Genomic DNA, 13,713 nt, shown 5'->3' on the forward strand with positions numbered 1-13,713 from the left:
GAGGGGCAGATGGTGGCCGAGCAGAGGAGGAGGAGGAGGGGCAGATGGTGGCCGAGCAGAGGAGGAGGAGGAGGAGGGGCAGATGGTGGCCGAGCAGAGGAGGAGGAGGAGGAGGGGCAGATGGTGGCCGAGCAGAGGAGGAGCAGATGGTGGCCGAGCAGAGGAGGAGGAGGAGGAGGAGGAGGAGGAGGGGCAGATGGTGGCCGAGCAGAGGAGGAGGAGGAGGAGGAGGAGGAGGGGCAGATGGTGGCCGAGCAGAGGAGGAGGAGGAGGAGGAGGAGGAGGGGCAGATGGTGGCCGAGCAGAGGAGGAGGAGGAGGAGGAGGAGGAGGAGGAGGAGGAGGAGGGGCAGATGGTGGCCGAGCAGAGGAGGAGGAGGAGGAGGAGGAGGAGGGGCAGATGGTGGCCGAGCAGAGGAGGAGGAGGAGGAGGGGCAGATGGTGGCCGAGCAGAGGAGGAGGAGGAGGAGGAGGAGGAGGAGGGGCAGATGGTGGCCGAGCAGAGGAGGAGGAGGAGGAGGGGCAGATGGTGGCCGAGCAGAGGAGGAGGAGGAGGAGGGGCAGATGGTGGCCGAGCAGAGGAGGAGGAGGAGGAGGAGGAGGAGGGGGAGGAGGGGCAGATGGTGGCCGAGCAGAGGAGGAGGAGGAGGAGGAGGAGGGGCAGATGGTGGCCGAGCAGAGGAGGAGGAGGAGGGGCAGATGGTGGCCGAGCAGAGGAGGAGGAGGAGGAGGGGCAGATGGTGGCCGAGCAGAGGAGGAGGAGGAGGAGGGGCAGATGGTGGCCGAGCAGAGGAGGAGCAGATGGTGGCCGAGCAGAGGAGGAGGAGGAGGAGGAGGAGGAGGAGGGGCAGATGGTGGCCGAGCAGAGGAGGAGGAGGAGGAGGAGGAGGAGGGGCAGATGGTGGCCGAGCAGAGGAGGAGGAGGAGGAGGAGGAGGAGGGGCAGATGGTGGCCGAGCAGAGGAGGAGGAGGAGGAGGAGGAGGAGGAGGAGGAGGGGCAGATGGTGGCCGAGCAGAGGAGGAGGAGGAGGAGGAGGAGGAGGGGCAGATGGTGGCCGAGCAGAGGAGGAGGAGGAGGAGGGGCAGATGGTGGCCGAGCAGAGGAGGAGGAGGAGGAGGAGGAGGAGGAGGGGCAGATGGTGGCCGAGCAGAGGAGGAGGAGGAGGAGGGGCAGATGGTGGCCGAGCAGAGGAGGAGGAGGAGGAGGGGCAGATGGTGGCCGAGCAGAGGAGGAGGAGGAGGAGGAGGGGCAGATGGTGGCCGAGCAGAGGAGGAGGAGGAGGAGGGGCAGATGGTGGCCGAGCAGAGGAGGAGGAGGAGGAGGGGCAGATGGTGGCCGAGCAGAGGAGGAGGAGGAGGAGGGGCAGATGGTGGCCGAGCAGAGGAGGAGCAGATGGTGGCCGAGCAGAGGAGGAGCAGATGGTGGCCGAGCAGAGGAGGAGGAGGAGGAGGGGCAGATGGTGGCCGAGCAGAGGAGGAGGAGGAGGAGGAGGAGGGGCAGATGGTGGCCGAGCAGAGGAGGAGGAGGAGGGGCAGATGGTGGCCGAGCAGAGGAGGAGGAGGAGGAGGGGCAGATGGTGGCCGAGCAGAGGAGGAGGAGGAGGAGGGGCAGATGGTGGCCGAGCAGAGGAGGAGGAGGAGGAGGGGCAGATGGTGGCCGAGCAGAGGAGGAGCAGATGGTGGCCGAGCAGAGGAGGAGCAGATGGTGGCCGAGCAGAGGAGGAGGAGGAGGAGGGGCAGATGGTGGCCGAGCAGAGGAGGAGGAGGAGGAGGAGGAGGGGCAGATGGTGGCCGAGCAGAGGAGGAGGAGGAGGGGCAGATGGTGGCCGAGCAGAGGAGGAGGAGGAGGAGGGGCAGATGGTGGCCGAGCAGAGGAGGAGGAGGAGGAGGGGCAGATGGTGGCCGAGCAGAGGAGGAGGAGGAGGAGGGGCAGATGGTGGCCGAGCAGAGGAGGAGGAGGAGGAGGGGCAGATGGTGGCCGAGCAGAGGAGGAGGAGGAGGAGGAGGGGCAGATGGTGGCCGAGCAGAGGAGGAGGAGGGGCAGATGGTGGCCGAGCAGAGGAGGAGGAGGAGGAGGAGGGGCAGATGGTGGCCGAGCAGAGGAGGAGGAGGAGGAGGGGCAGATGGTGGCCGAGCAGAGGAGGAGGAGGAGGAGGAGGGGCAGATGGTGGCCGAGCAGAGGAGGAGGAGGAGGAGGGGCAGATGGTGGCCGAGCAGAGGAGGAGGAGGAGGAGGGGCAGATGGTGGCCGAGCAGAGGAGGAGGAGGAGGAGGAGGGGCAGATGGTGGCCGAGCAGAGGAGGAGGAGGAGGAGGAGGGGCAGATGGTGGCCGAGCAGAGGAGGAGGAGGAGGAGGAGGGGCAGATGGTGGCCGAGCAGAGGAGGAGGAGGAGGAGGGGCAGATGGTGGCCGAGCAGAGGAGGAGGAGGAGGAGGGGCAGATGGTGGCCGAGCAGAGGAGGAGGAGGAGGAGGAGGGGCAGATGGTGGCCGAGCAGAGGAGGAGGAGGAGGAGGAGGGGCAGATGGTGGCCGAGCAGAGGAGGAGGAGGAGGAGGAGGGGCAGATGGTGGCCGAGCAGAGGAGGAGGAGGAGGAGGGGCAGATGGTGGCCGAGCAGAGGAGGAGGAGGAGGAGGGGCAGATGGTAGCCGAGCAGAGGAGGAGGAGGAGGAGGGGCAGATGGTGGCCGAGCAGAGGAGGAGGAGGAGGAGGGGCAGATGGTGGCCGAGCAGAGGAGGAGGAGGAGGAGGGGCAGATGGTGGCCGAGCAGAGGAGGAGCAGATGGTGGCCGAGCAGAGGAGGAGCAGATGGTGGCCGAGCAGAGGAGGAGGAGGAGGAGGGGCAGATGGTGGCCGAGCAGAGGAGGAGGAGGAGGAGGGGCAGATGGTGGCCGAGCAGAGGAGGAGGAGGAGGAGGAGGGGCAGATGGTGGCCGAGCAGAGGAGGAGGAGGAGGAGGGGCAGATGGTGGCCGAGCAGAGGAGGAGCAGATGGTGGCCGAGCAGAGGAGGAGGAGGAGGAGGAGGAGGGGCAGATGGTGGCCGAGCAGAGGAGGAGGAGGAGGAGGGGCAGATGGTGGCCGAGCAGAGGAGGAGGAGGAAAAGGAGGGGCAGATGGTGGCCGAGCAGAGGAGGAGGAGGAAAAGGAGGGGCAGATGGTGGCCGAGCAGAGGAGGAGGAGGAAAAGGAGGGGCAGATGGTGGCCGAGCAGAGGAGGAAGAGGAGGAGGAAGAGGAGGGGCAGATGGTGGCCGAGCAGAGGAGGAGGAGGAGGAGGAGGAGGAGGAGGAGGAGGAGGAGGAGGAGGAGGAGGAAGAGGAGGGGCAGATGGTGGCCGAGCGGAGGAGGAGGAGGAGGAGGAGGAGGAGGAGGAGGAGGAGGAGGAGGAGGAGGAGGAGGAGGAGGAGGAGGAGGAGGAGGAGCAGATGGTGGCCGAGCGGAGGAGGAGCAGATGGTGGCCGAGCGGAGGAGGAGGAGGGGGAGGAGGAGGAGATGGTGGCCGAGCAGAGGCGCCGAGGAGGAGGGGCAACTGATGGCCGAGCAGGGGCGCCGAGGAGGAGGAGGAGGGGCAACTGATGGCCGAGCAGGGGCGCCGAGGAGGAGGAGGAGGAGGGGGGGCAACTGATGGCCGAGCAGGGGCGCCGAGGAGGAGAAGGAGGGGCAACTGATGGCCGAGCAGGGGCGCCGAGGAGGAGGAGAAGGAGGGGCAATTGATGGTCGAGCAGGGGCGTCGAGGAGGAGGAGGGGCAACTGATGGCCGAGCAGGGGCGCCGAGGAGGAGAAGGAGGGGCAACTGATGGCTGAGCAGGGATGCCGAGGAGAAGGAGGGGCAATTGATGGCCGAGAAGGGGCACAGAGGAGGAGGAGGAGGGGCAGATGGTGGCCGAGCAGAGGCGCCGCGGAGGAGGAGGGGCAGATGGTGGCCGAGCAGAGGCGCCGCGGAGGAGGAGGGGCAGATGGTGGCCGAGCAGAGGCGCCGCGGAGGAGGAGGGGCAGATGGTGGCTGAGCAGAGGCGCCGAGGAGAAGATGGGGCAGATGGTGGCCGAGCAGAGGCGCCGAGGAGAAGGAGGGGCAATTGATGGCCGAGCAGGGGCGCCGAGGAGGAGGGGCAATTGATTGCCGAGCAGGGGCGCCGAGGAGGAGGGGCAATTGATTGCCGAGCAGGGGCGCCGAGGAGGAGGGGCAATTGATTGCCGAGCAGGGGCGCCGAGGAGGGGGGGCAATTGATTGCCGAGCAGGGGCGCCGAGGAGGAGGGGCAATTGATGGCCGAGCAGGGGCGCCGAGGAGGAGGAGGGGCAGATGGTGGCCGAGCAGAGCTGCTAAGGAGGAGGGGAGGCAGATGATAGCTGAGCAGAGACGTTGAGGAGGAGGAGGGGCTGATGGTGGCCGAGCAGAGGTGCTGAGGAGGAGGAGGAGGGGCAGATGGTGGCCAAGCAGAGGCATTGAGAAGGAGGAGCAAATGGTGGCTGAGCAAATGGTGACCAAGCAGAGCCACTGAGAAGGAGGTGGGGCAGATGGTGGCAGAGTTGAGCCTCTGAGGAGGGGCAGATGGTGGCCGAGCAGAAGCGCGGAGGAGGAGGGGCAGATGGTGGCCGAGCAGAGCTGCTAAGGAGGAGGGGGGGCAGTTGATGGCTGAGCAGAGACATTGAGGAGGAGGAGGAGGAGGAGGAGGAGGAGGGGCAGATGGTGGCCAAGCAGAGACACTGATGAGGAGGGGCAGATGCTGACCGAGCAGAGGCGCTGAGGAGGAGGAGGAGGGGGCAGATGGTGGCCAAGCAGAGGAGTTGAGAAGGAGGAGCAAATGGTGGCTGAGCTAAGCCGCTGAGGAGGGGCAAATGGTGACCAAGCAGAGCCACTGAGAAGGAGGTGGGGCAGATGGTGGCAGAGTTGAGCCTCTGAGGAGGAGCAGTAGTGAGTGGCAGAGTGGAGCAGCTAAGGATTAGGAGGTGCAGATGTTGGCAGAGCAGAGTTGCTGAGAAAGGTTGAAGCAAAAGAGAGTTGTAAGGAAACAGAAGCAGGGGGAACAGGAAAATGAGGAGACACGGAATAGGAAAGCCAGAGACTGAGATAGAGATTGGAGTCGTATAAAGAGCCTAAGAAGGTACAATTAGACATAAACCCATGAGATGAGCAATGAAAAGTAGCCGCAGCCTTGCCGCTCACTTTATCATGCGGTACAGATCCGGGTCTGTGATTTTCACCGTTCGGGCCACGTTCCATGACACGTGGATCATGGGCACAATGGATTTCACGTTCTTGACCTCATTCCACTCGAAACGTTCCAGAGCCAGCTGGTACTGGTACGCTGTAAGGAGAAGAGAGGCCGCTCACCGGACTGCTCACAACAAGCCCTGATAACCCACAGTTACATGACGTGACTTACGTGTCAGGGGCCCGACGTTCCAGGCAATGTTGTTACACCATCCCGTGGCCTGCACCCAGTGAACTGTCCCCGCGTTTATCCAGACCAGATCTCCAGGCCGTTGCACAAACCGATACACTGGGATATCAGATCGGTAAAGATCCTCCAGGACCGGCCACCAGGAGCCCGTCAAGTAATCCACATTATGCCTGGGACAGGAGGCCAAGATTAGAGCAATTAGATAAAGTTATATGTAAGGGCGCCTCTAGTGGCAACATGTGGGAAGGCAGGAGTCTCACCTGTCACAGAAGGCACTGATGTTCTCCCAGTAATTTTCATGTACAGCAAACCACTCGCAGTCTCCAGGACCAATGTTTATATTAACTGAGCAAAAGTTGTTATTTTCCTGATGTCCTGGATAGAAAAAGACAATGTCAGTAACTGCAGATGCAAATGGCAGGAAGGAAAAATAGATGGAGAAGAAGAAGAGGAGCGAGGCGAGGGCGAGGAGGAGACGAAGAAGAAGAAGAGGAGCGAGGGCGAGGAGGAGACGAAGAAGAAGAAGAGGAGCGAGGGCGAGGAGGAGACGAAGAAGAAGAAGAGGAGCGAGGGCGAGGAGGAGACGAAGAAGAAGAAGAGGAGCGAGGGCGAGGAGGAGACGAAGAAGAGGAGCGAGGGCGAGGAGGAGACGAAGAAGAGGAGCGAGGGCGAGGAGGAGACGAAGAAGAAGAAGAGGAGCGAGGAGGAGACAGACGAAGAAGAAGAAGAAGAGGAGCGAGGAGGAGACAAAGAAGAAGAAGAAGAAGAAGAGGAGCGAGGAGGAGACAAAGAAGAAGAAGAAGAAGAGGAGCGAGGAGGAGACAGACGAAGAAGAAGAAGAAGAGGAGCGAGGAGGAGACAAAGAAGAAGAAGAAGAAGAGGAGCGAGGAGGAGACAAAGAAGAAGAAGAAGAAGAGGAGCGAGGAGGAGACAAAGAAGAAGAAGAAGAAGAGGAGCGAGGAGGAGACAAAGAAGAAGAAGAAGAAGAGGAGCGAGGAGGAGACAAAGAAGAAGAGGAGCGAGGCGAGGGAGAGAAGAGGAGCGAGGCGAGGGAGAGAAGAGGAGCGAGGCGAAGGAGAGAAGAGGAGCGAGGCGAAGGAGAGAAGAGGAGCGAGGCGAAGGAGAGAAGAGGAGCGAGGCGAAGGAGAGAAGAGGAGCGAGGCGAAGGAGAGAAGAGGAGCGAGGCGAAGGAGAGAAGAGGAGCGAGGCGAAGGAGAGAAGAGGAGCGAGGCGAAGGAGAGAAGAGGAGCGAGGCGAAGGAGAGAAGAGGAGCGAGGCGAAGGAGAGAAGAGGAGCGAGGCGAAGGAGAGAAGAGGAGCGAGGCGAAGGAGAGAAGAGGAGCGAGGCGAAGGAGAGAAGAGGAGCGAGGCGAAGGAGAGAAGAGGAGCGAGGCGAAGGAGAGAAGAGGAGCGAGGCGAAGGAGAGAAGAGGAGCGAGGCGAAGGAGAGAAGAGGAGCGAGGCGAAGGAGAGAAGAGGAGCGAGGCGAAGGAGAGAAGAGGAGCGAGGCGAAGGAGAGAAGAGGAGCGAGGCGAAGGAGAGAAGAGGAGCGAGGCGAAGGAGAGAAGAGGAGCGAGGCGAAGGAGAGAAGAGGAGCGAGGCGAAGGAGAGAAGAGGAGCGAGGCGAAGGAGAGAAGAGGAGCGAGGCGAAGGAGAGAAGAGGAGCGAGGCGAAGGAGAGAAGAGGAGCGAGGCGAAGGAGAGAAGAGGAGCGAGGCGAAGGAGAGAAGAGGAGCGAGGCGAAGGAGAGAAGAGGAGCGAGGCGAAGGAGAGAAGAGGAGCGAGGCGAAGGAGAGAAGAGGAGCGAGGCGAAGGAGAGAAGAGGAGCGAGGCGAAGGAGAGAAGAGGAGCGAGGCGAAGGAGAGAAGAGGAGCGAGGCGAAGGAGAGAAGAGGAGCGAGGCGAAGGAGAGAAGAGGAGCGAGGCAAAGGAGAGAAGAGGAGCGAGGCAAAGGAGAGAAGAGGAGCGAGGCAAAGGAGAGAAGAGGAGCGAGGCAAAGGAGAGAAGAGGAGCGAGGCAAAGGAGAGAAGAGGAGCGAGGCAAAGGAGAGAAGAAGAGCGAGGCGAAGGAGAGGAGCGAGGCAAAGGAGAGAAGAAGAGCGAGGCGAGGGCGAGGCGAAGAAGAGCAAGGCAAAGGAGAGAAGAGGTGCGAGGAGAGAAGAGGAGCGAGGCGAGGGTGAGGCGAAGGAGAGAAGAAGCACGGGCCGAGGCGAAGGAGAGGAGCGATTTATCTAAGAAATATGCTGAAAGTAAAATAAAGTAGCAAGCAGACAGAGCAGCTGGTATACCGCCAGTACCTGGTGTACGACTTCCAGGCACCTTCATGTATAGCTGCACCGTGTTCATCCCGAGGATTGTATGACCCACGTGACTTAACATGTTGGCGTTAGACGTCACACGCATGAAGGACGGCAACTTCAGCAGCTCTTGCAACTGAGGCTTCCACCTACAGAACAAAAGAGAAGCAGGTAATAACCCTGCCCAGTGTCTCCAGGTGGCAATGACCATTCAGGCGGCTTGTGCCAGTCTCACCTTTTAGGATCAGAGAGGTCAATGTTGGTTCCAAATTTAATAATATGGGGGGTCTTGTGCTCCTGGTTTGTGCTGAAAGAAATAAGGAAATGTTATCAATGACTGAAGTGAAGCTGGATCTATGAATCATTTCCATGGAGTGACTATAGATCCGAGACTTGTCCTATATAGAGACTGCGGCACCCTTGTTTTTGGGGTCCAGGCAGTTCAACCCTTACTGCTTGCACTTCTTTTATGACTGCATGAACCCTTTAGAAACGCGCTGCAGGATCGAATGACCACCATCAGGTGGCAGCAGTGTGATTCAGAGCAAAAGGATTGGTCTTGCCCAATTTCTTGGGAGGTGGGGAGAGGGAGGGGTGCTAAACATGTAGCACAAAGAAACTGTGGCCATTTACCTGGGGGGTGGGTTTTCGGTGGTACTATCGGGCTCGTTGCTCTCCTCATCACTATCTTTATCTTCCTGTAAGGAGGAGAGACACAGTCAAGGTGACTCCATATACGCCGTCATAGTCACGAGCGCCACCTGCTGCGCCACCTGCTGCACATGCTTACCTGCAGAGACTCCTGGAAGGAGGAGGCCTGGTACTGGGCGTATTTGGCGATGGTGGTATGCGATCGGCTGCTCTCACAGTGCCAGACCTGGCGAGTCCCGGAAGGGTCCCAGTTTTCATCGGACGGCTGCTGCACCTGAGTACGGACTTCCACCGTGTGCTCCGAGTTCGCCTCCACCAGAGTCTTTGTGGAGAAGAGGCCGAGGTCTGGTGATGAGAAGACAAGGTGAGATGAGAGCATTACTGTGGAGCAACCCTTAGCCTTCATAAAATGATGGGGGTCACCCTGAAAACTCACTCAGCCTCAGCGATCCGGCCAGTCCACGAATCACTGTGATCGGGTTCTTGGGGTCAGTGCAGAACTGGAGTAGAACCGGCGAGAAGGCGTCACGCTTACTCTCCAGCTGTGAATGCAGAGGGACAGAATATAAAGTCCTGCGGGGGTGGAGACTCATAGCTCCTCCCATCGCCCTGCAAAGGGGGGAGGGGCCTCAGCTTCTCCCATCACCCTGCAAAGGGGGGAGGGGCCTCAGCTCCTCCCATCACCCTGCAAAGGGGGGAGGGGCCTCAGCTCCTCCCATCACCCTGCAAAGGGGGGAGGGGCCTCAGCTCCTCCCATCACCCTGCAAAGGGGGGAGGGGCCTCAGCTCCTCCCATCACCCTGCAATGAGGTGGGGGCGAAGCCTCAGCTCCTCCCATCGCCCTGCAAGGGGGTGGGGCAAAGCCTCAGCTCCTCCCATCGCCCTGCAAGGGGGTGGGGCAAAGCCTCAGCTCCTCCCATCGCCCTGCAAGGGGGTGGGGCAAAGCCTCAGCTCCTCCCATCGCCCTGCAAGGGGGTGGGGCAAAGCCTCAGCTCCTCCCATCGCCCTGCAAGGGGGTGGGGCAAAGCCTCAGCTCCTCCCATCGCCCTGCAAGGGGGTGGGGCAAAGCCTCAGCTCCTCCCATCGCCCTGCAAGGGGGTGGGGCAAAGCCTCAGCTCCTCCCATCGCCCTGCAAGGGGGTGGGGCAAAGCCTCAGCTCCTCCCATCGCCCTGCAAGGGGGTGGGGCAAAGCCTCAGCTCCTCCCATCGCCCTGCAAGGGGGTGGGGCAAAGCCTCAGCTCCTCCCATCGCCCTGCAAGGGGGTGGGGCAAAGCCTCAGCTCCTCCCATCGCCCTGCAAGGGGGTGGGGCAAAGCCTCAGCTCCTCCCATCGCCCTGCAAGGGGGTGGGGCAAAGCCTCAGCTCCTCCCATCGCCCTGCAAGGGGGTGGGGCAAAGCCTCAGCTCCTCCCATCGCCCTGCAAGGGGGTGGGGCAAAGCCTCAGCTCCTCCCATCGCCCTGCAAGGGGGTGGGGCAAAGCCTCAGCTCCTCCCATCGCCCTGCAAGGGGGTGGGGCAAAGCCTCAGCTCCTCCCATCGCCCTGCAAGGGGGTGGGGCAAAGCCTCAGCTCCTCCCATCGCCCTGCAAGGGGGTGGGGCAAAGCCTCAGCTCCTCCCATCGCCCTGCAAGGGGGTGGGGCAAAGCCTCAGCTCCTCCCATCGCCCTGCAAGGGGGTGGGGCAAAGCCTCAGCTCCTCCCATCGCCCTGCAAGGGGGTGGGGCAAAGCCTCAGCTCCTCCCATCGCCCTGCAAGGGGGTGGGGCAAAGCCTCAGCTCCTCCCATCACCCTGCAAGGGGGTGGGGGCGGAGCCTCAGCTCCTCCCATCACCTTGCAAGGGGGTGGGGGCGGAGCCTCAGCTCCTCCCATCACCCTGCAAAGGAGGGGGCGGAGCCTCAGCTCCTCCCATCAACCTGCAAGGAGGGGGTGGAGCAGAGCCTCAGCTCCTCCCATCACCCTGCAGGGGGCGGAGCCTCATTTGATAACTTACATATATGCTGGGGGTTGGAGGGTTCAGTTTCTCACGAGGAAGGTTCCTTTCGGGTCCAATAGGGGGCTTCACAGACATGGAAGGAAGGACGTAAGACTCTTTATATTTCCCCTTCAGCACCATATTCCTGTATAATCGTAAACGAGAGGCAATTGGTGAAGAGGAAGCAACAAGACGCAAGTTTAGTTTTCTCTCCCACCCCCTCCTTAGATTTATTCTGATCCTTAGGTTTTATCTTACATGACCAATTCTTAAAGGGAAGCTCCATCTACGAAGCACAACCTCCTGGAAAAATCGCTGGAGTAACCATCGCTGCCTTTGGCCTGTACGAATCGCTGGGACTCCTGAGCCATTTGGGTCATTAAAGGAAGGAGTTGCCTCGTCAGATGGCGCAATGTCCGCCGTCATCCGACCCAACAAAATATATCAGCAGCGAAATCTCAGCTCTGATGGATCCTAAAGCCGCCAAGGCCGGGGAACAGAATGTTCTCTCTGTTACTCTGTCTCGCCTCTTAACAGCGTATTCAGGGTCATCAAGCTCCCCCCTCCCTACACTGAGGTTCACGGGGAAGGGGCTGTCTGAATTAGTAACGCAACAAAGTCATATCTGTCCGTCTGCCTGCCAACCGCTGCGGATGTCGGCAGCCATCAAGGACCAATGGGGACGCTGCTAAATAACACTTATTCTCTTTTCTCTAGCCACATCCAGAGCAGCATCTCGAATTACACCTCAAAAGGTAACAAGTTGAAGACCTCCCCCCAAGGAGCACCGCCCCCCGTAGACCTCCCTGCGAAGCACTCACTTGGTGGCCTTGATGATCTCGGCAGCAGTATGGTTGACAGTCAGCTCACTCGCTTGTAACCTTTTCTCCTCCACCTCTGATGCGATGAAAGTCTCGCGGTCCCCGCTCTCCACCTTGATCAGTCTTATCTTCAGTTCCTTGGGTGGTCCCTCGGTGAAGGGTCTCATCTTCAGCAGATCAGAACTTGGTGTCCCGTGGGAAGCAGGAGCTGGAGCAGAGACTGGTGCAGCAGGCGAGGAGGACTGGTTGTGATGGCCGTCCTCCGCGCACCTTCTCCCGCCGCCTTCTGTCTTTCTTCGTTCTCCTTGCTTCGATGACTTCGGAGCATCTCTACACTGACTCTGAAGGTCCAGGTTGCCCAACACTTGCCTTTCCTTGTCCTTCTGTGACCGTCGTTCTTTCGATCGTCTGCTCCGGTCCCTCTTCGGTTTCCGATGCCTCCTGTCTTTCTTTCTACCTTCGTCCTTACTTCGGGTCGGGGCAGGAAGCGAGAGCGTTATCCTCTCCTGAGGTCTCTCGCTTTCCACCCCTTTCGCGCTCTCTCCTTGCGTTTCGGCAGCAGCAGTCGTGGGCGAATCCCCTGGTGAAAGTCTGCTGTCGCTCTCCGTGTGTGGCATTTCGGATGAGGTGCTTTCGTAGCTTTTCTGGCTCTCGGAGCATTTCTTGGGTGATTCCCGTCCAGTGCTTCTATGGTGTTTCTCCAAAGAGGTATCAGTCTTCGCGATCTCCTTGGAGGTACATTCTCCAACTGATGCAGCCGGTGGGACTTCAGTCTTCTCGGCAGGCGACTTTACCCTAAATACCTTCCTCAGTTCTCCGTCTAGTGCCTTGCTATGTTTCGGCACTGGTTCCATCGTTTCCTTCACACGATCCCCTTTCCCATCTGTTGTCTTCGATTTCATGCTCTTCTCGGCCATGTTCTTGGCCTCCTCCTTTACACTAGAGGCTTTAAGTTTTCTCCCGGTCCCACAATCAGCCTTATCAGCACCCCAGACAATTTCTGGTTTAGCTTTAGTAGCGGGGTCTTGTTTTTCAGGAGCCCCAATGTGGTCAAGTTTTTCTTCCGCTGCGTCATCGGGTCCTTTCTCATCTTCCTTTTCCTCCTCCCGTGTACAACTACTGCCAGACGCTGCCCTTGCGCCTTCCACTAATGTTTCACAAGCACGTGCTATGTCCTCCAAAATGTCTGTCTCAGTGCGGACCCCGGGTCTCATTGCTACCACCCCTTCCCGTCCGGTCACTTCTGAGGTAGGTGCGGCTCCTATCTTGGAGTCCCAGGTCCGGTGTGAGGTAGATTGCGCAGTGTATGGGTCAACATTACGCTTGCTCACCATAGTAGCACCAGTAAAATAGGACGACCCCCCTCCAGTTTTGAGGCTGTGTCCTCCACGGTAGGAATACTTCTGCCCCTCCAGAACACTTGCAAGGGACTTGAGCACACTGTTGCCCCCGTGCTGAGCGGGCTTGGCTTCACTAACAGCTTCTTGCCCCAATATTGCTTTTTTAGGTCCATAGTAAGTATACACCTCCCCGGACTTGGGCTCCGGCGGTTTGGCACCAGAAAGGGGGTTGCTCGAGATATCAGTCGGAGCTGGGCCTTTGAGGTGGGGCGTTGCTCTTGTCTCTGCTGGCGGGGATGGCGGGCAGACTGGAGACGCGGGGGTAGTATTAAAGTCCTCGTCATCACTAGAGCCACCGCTCCCTTCCTCCTTTTCTATGGACTCGTCCAGCATCTTCATGATGTCATCCAGCCCGTCAGGTAAAATCTTGGAGAACTCCGTAGCTTCTTCGAAGGGTTCCGCCATCTGTCCCGTGGGAAAGTTAAAGAGCTGATTGCATCCGGAGGGTTGATCTTTTGCTTCCTCCATTTCTTTGCTCTCCGCTGGTTTCGGACTTAGAGACTTCGGAGTCGAGGCTGAAGAGGGCGCCGTGTGTGGAGCGGCTAATCCCAGCACCTGAAGGTTTCCTGAGGTATCTTTGTGGTAGGTTGTAGAGGAGGAACAGAACGAGGCCTTGTCCTCCCCAGCTGGTGACCTTTTTCCTCCCGAATAGCTGCCCTCAGACACGGAGAGCCCGTGTTTGCCTTTCATGTCCAGCTCAGGGGTCGGAGGGCTTTTCCTAATCTCCTGTTCCATTACCTCCTCTTTCTTTGGGGCAAATAACCCAGATTCATCCATTTTTTGCAGGCTTTTGAGTACATGATCCAGGTTGGCATCCTGGAAGGCCTCAGACCTAGGCCTGACTGTGCTGGTGGTGATGCCCTGAGTTCGATGATCAAAGACGTTGCCCCCTGTTGGGGTATCGCGAGACGGATAGTAACCCTCTTGTTTGATGGTGCCGTGACCCTCCCCGTACAGAATCTCCTCCAGTTCATCTTCACTCTTCGCCTCCTCCTTGATGACCACTGCAGGCACCCAGCTCTGCTGGAGCGAAGGGGTGGAAGATGGTTGGGGTTTGAGCGGAGGGCATATTGTTTTCGGTGGGTCGCGCTCTTCTGGGGGCGGGCAGATACTGACCGTGGTGGTGTCCACTGCTGGGGTTGGATAGCGATTGGGGGGCTGGAAAACAAAATGATAAAAATCAGTTT

General features: G+C 59.9%; 1 protein-coding gene across 7 annotated transcripts in view; it reads right to left on the reverse strand.

The window, feature by feature from the left end:
* The window catches only part of KDM6B (lysine demethylase 6B), a 154,848-nt gene that overhangs the window by 5,542 nt on the left and 135,593 nt on the right, over positions 1-13,713 (reverse strand). For all 7 annotated transcript variants that reach the window (XM_073654468.1, XM_073654467.1, XM_073654472.1 and 4 more), the window contains 10 exons: positions 11,127-13,684; positions 10,324-10,450; positions 8,775-8,880; positions 8,478-8,683; positions 8,321-8,385; positions 7,923-7,994; positions 7,688-7,836; positions 5,656-5,770; positions 5,378-5,565; positions 5,158-5,299 (listed from right to left, as the gene is read on the reverse strand). In XM_073654468.1, coding sequence (XP_073510569.1) covers positions 5,158-5,299; positions 5,378-5,565; positions 5,656-5,770; positions 7,688-7,836; positions 7,923-7,994; positions 8,321-8,385; positions 8,478-8,683; positions 8,775-8,880; positions 10,324-10,450; positions 11,127-13,684 — 3,728 coding nt within the window. The remainder of the gene's footprint in view (positions 1-5,157; positions 5,300-5,377; positions 5,566-5,655; positions 5,771-7,687; positions 7,837-7,922; positions 7,995-8,320; positions 8,386-8,477; positions 8,684-8,774; positions 8,881-10,323; positions 10,451-11,126; positions 13,685-13,713) is intronic.

Source organism: Phyllobates terribilis, unplaced genomic scaffold, assembly GCF_046119375.1.
Source record: "Phyllobates terribilis strain yellow unplaced genomic scaffold, ASM4611937v1 Scaffold_11__3_contigs__length_659146591, whole genome shotgun sequence".
In the NCBI taxonomy this organism is placed as follows: Eukaryota; Metazoa; Chordata; class Amphibia; order Anura; family Dendrobatidae; genus Phyllobates; species Phyllobates terribilis.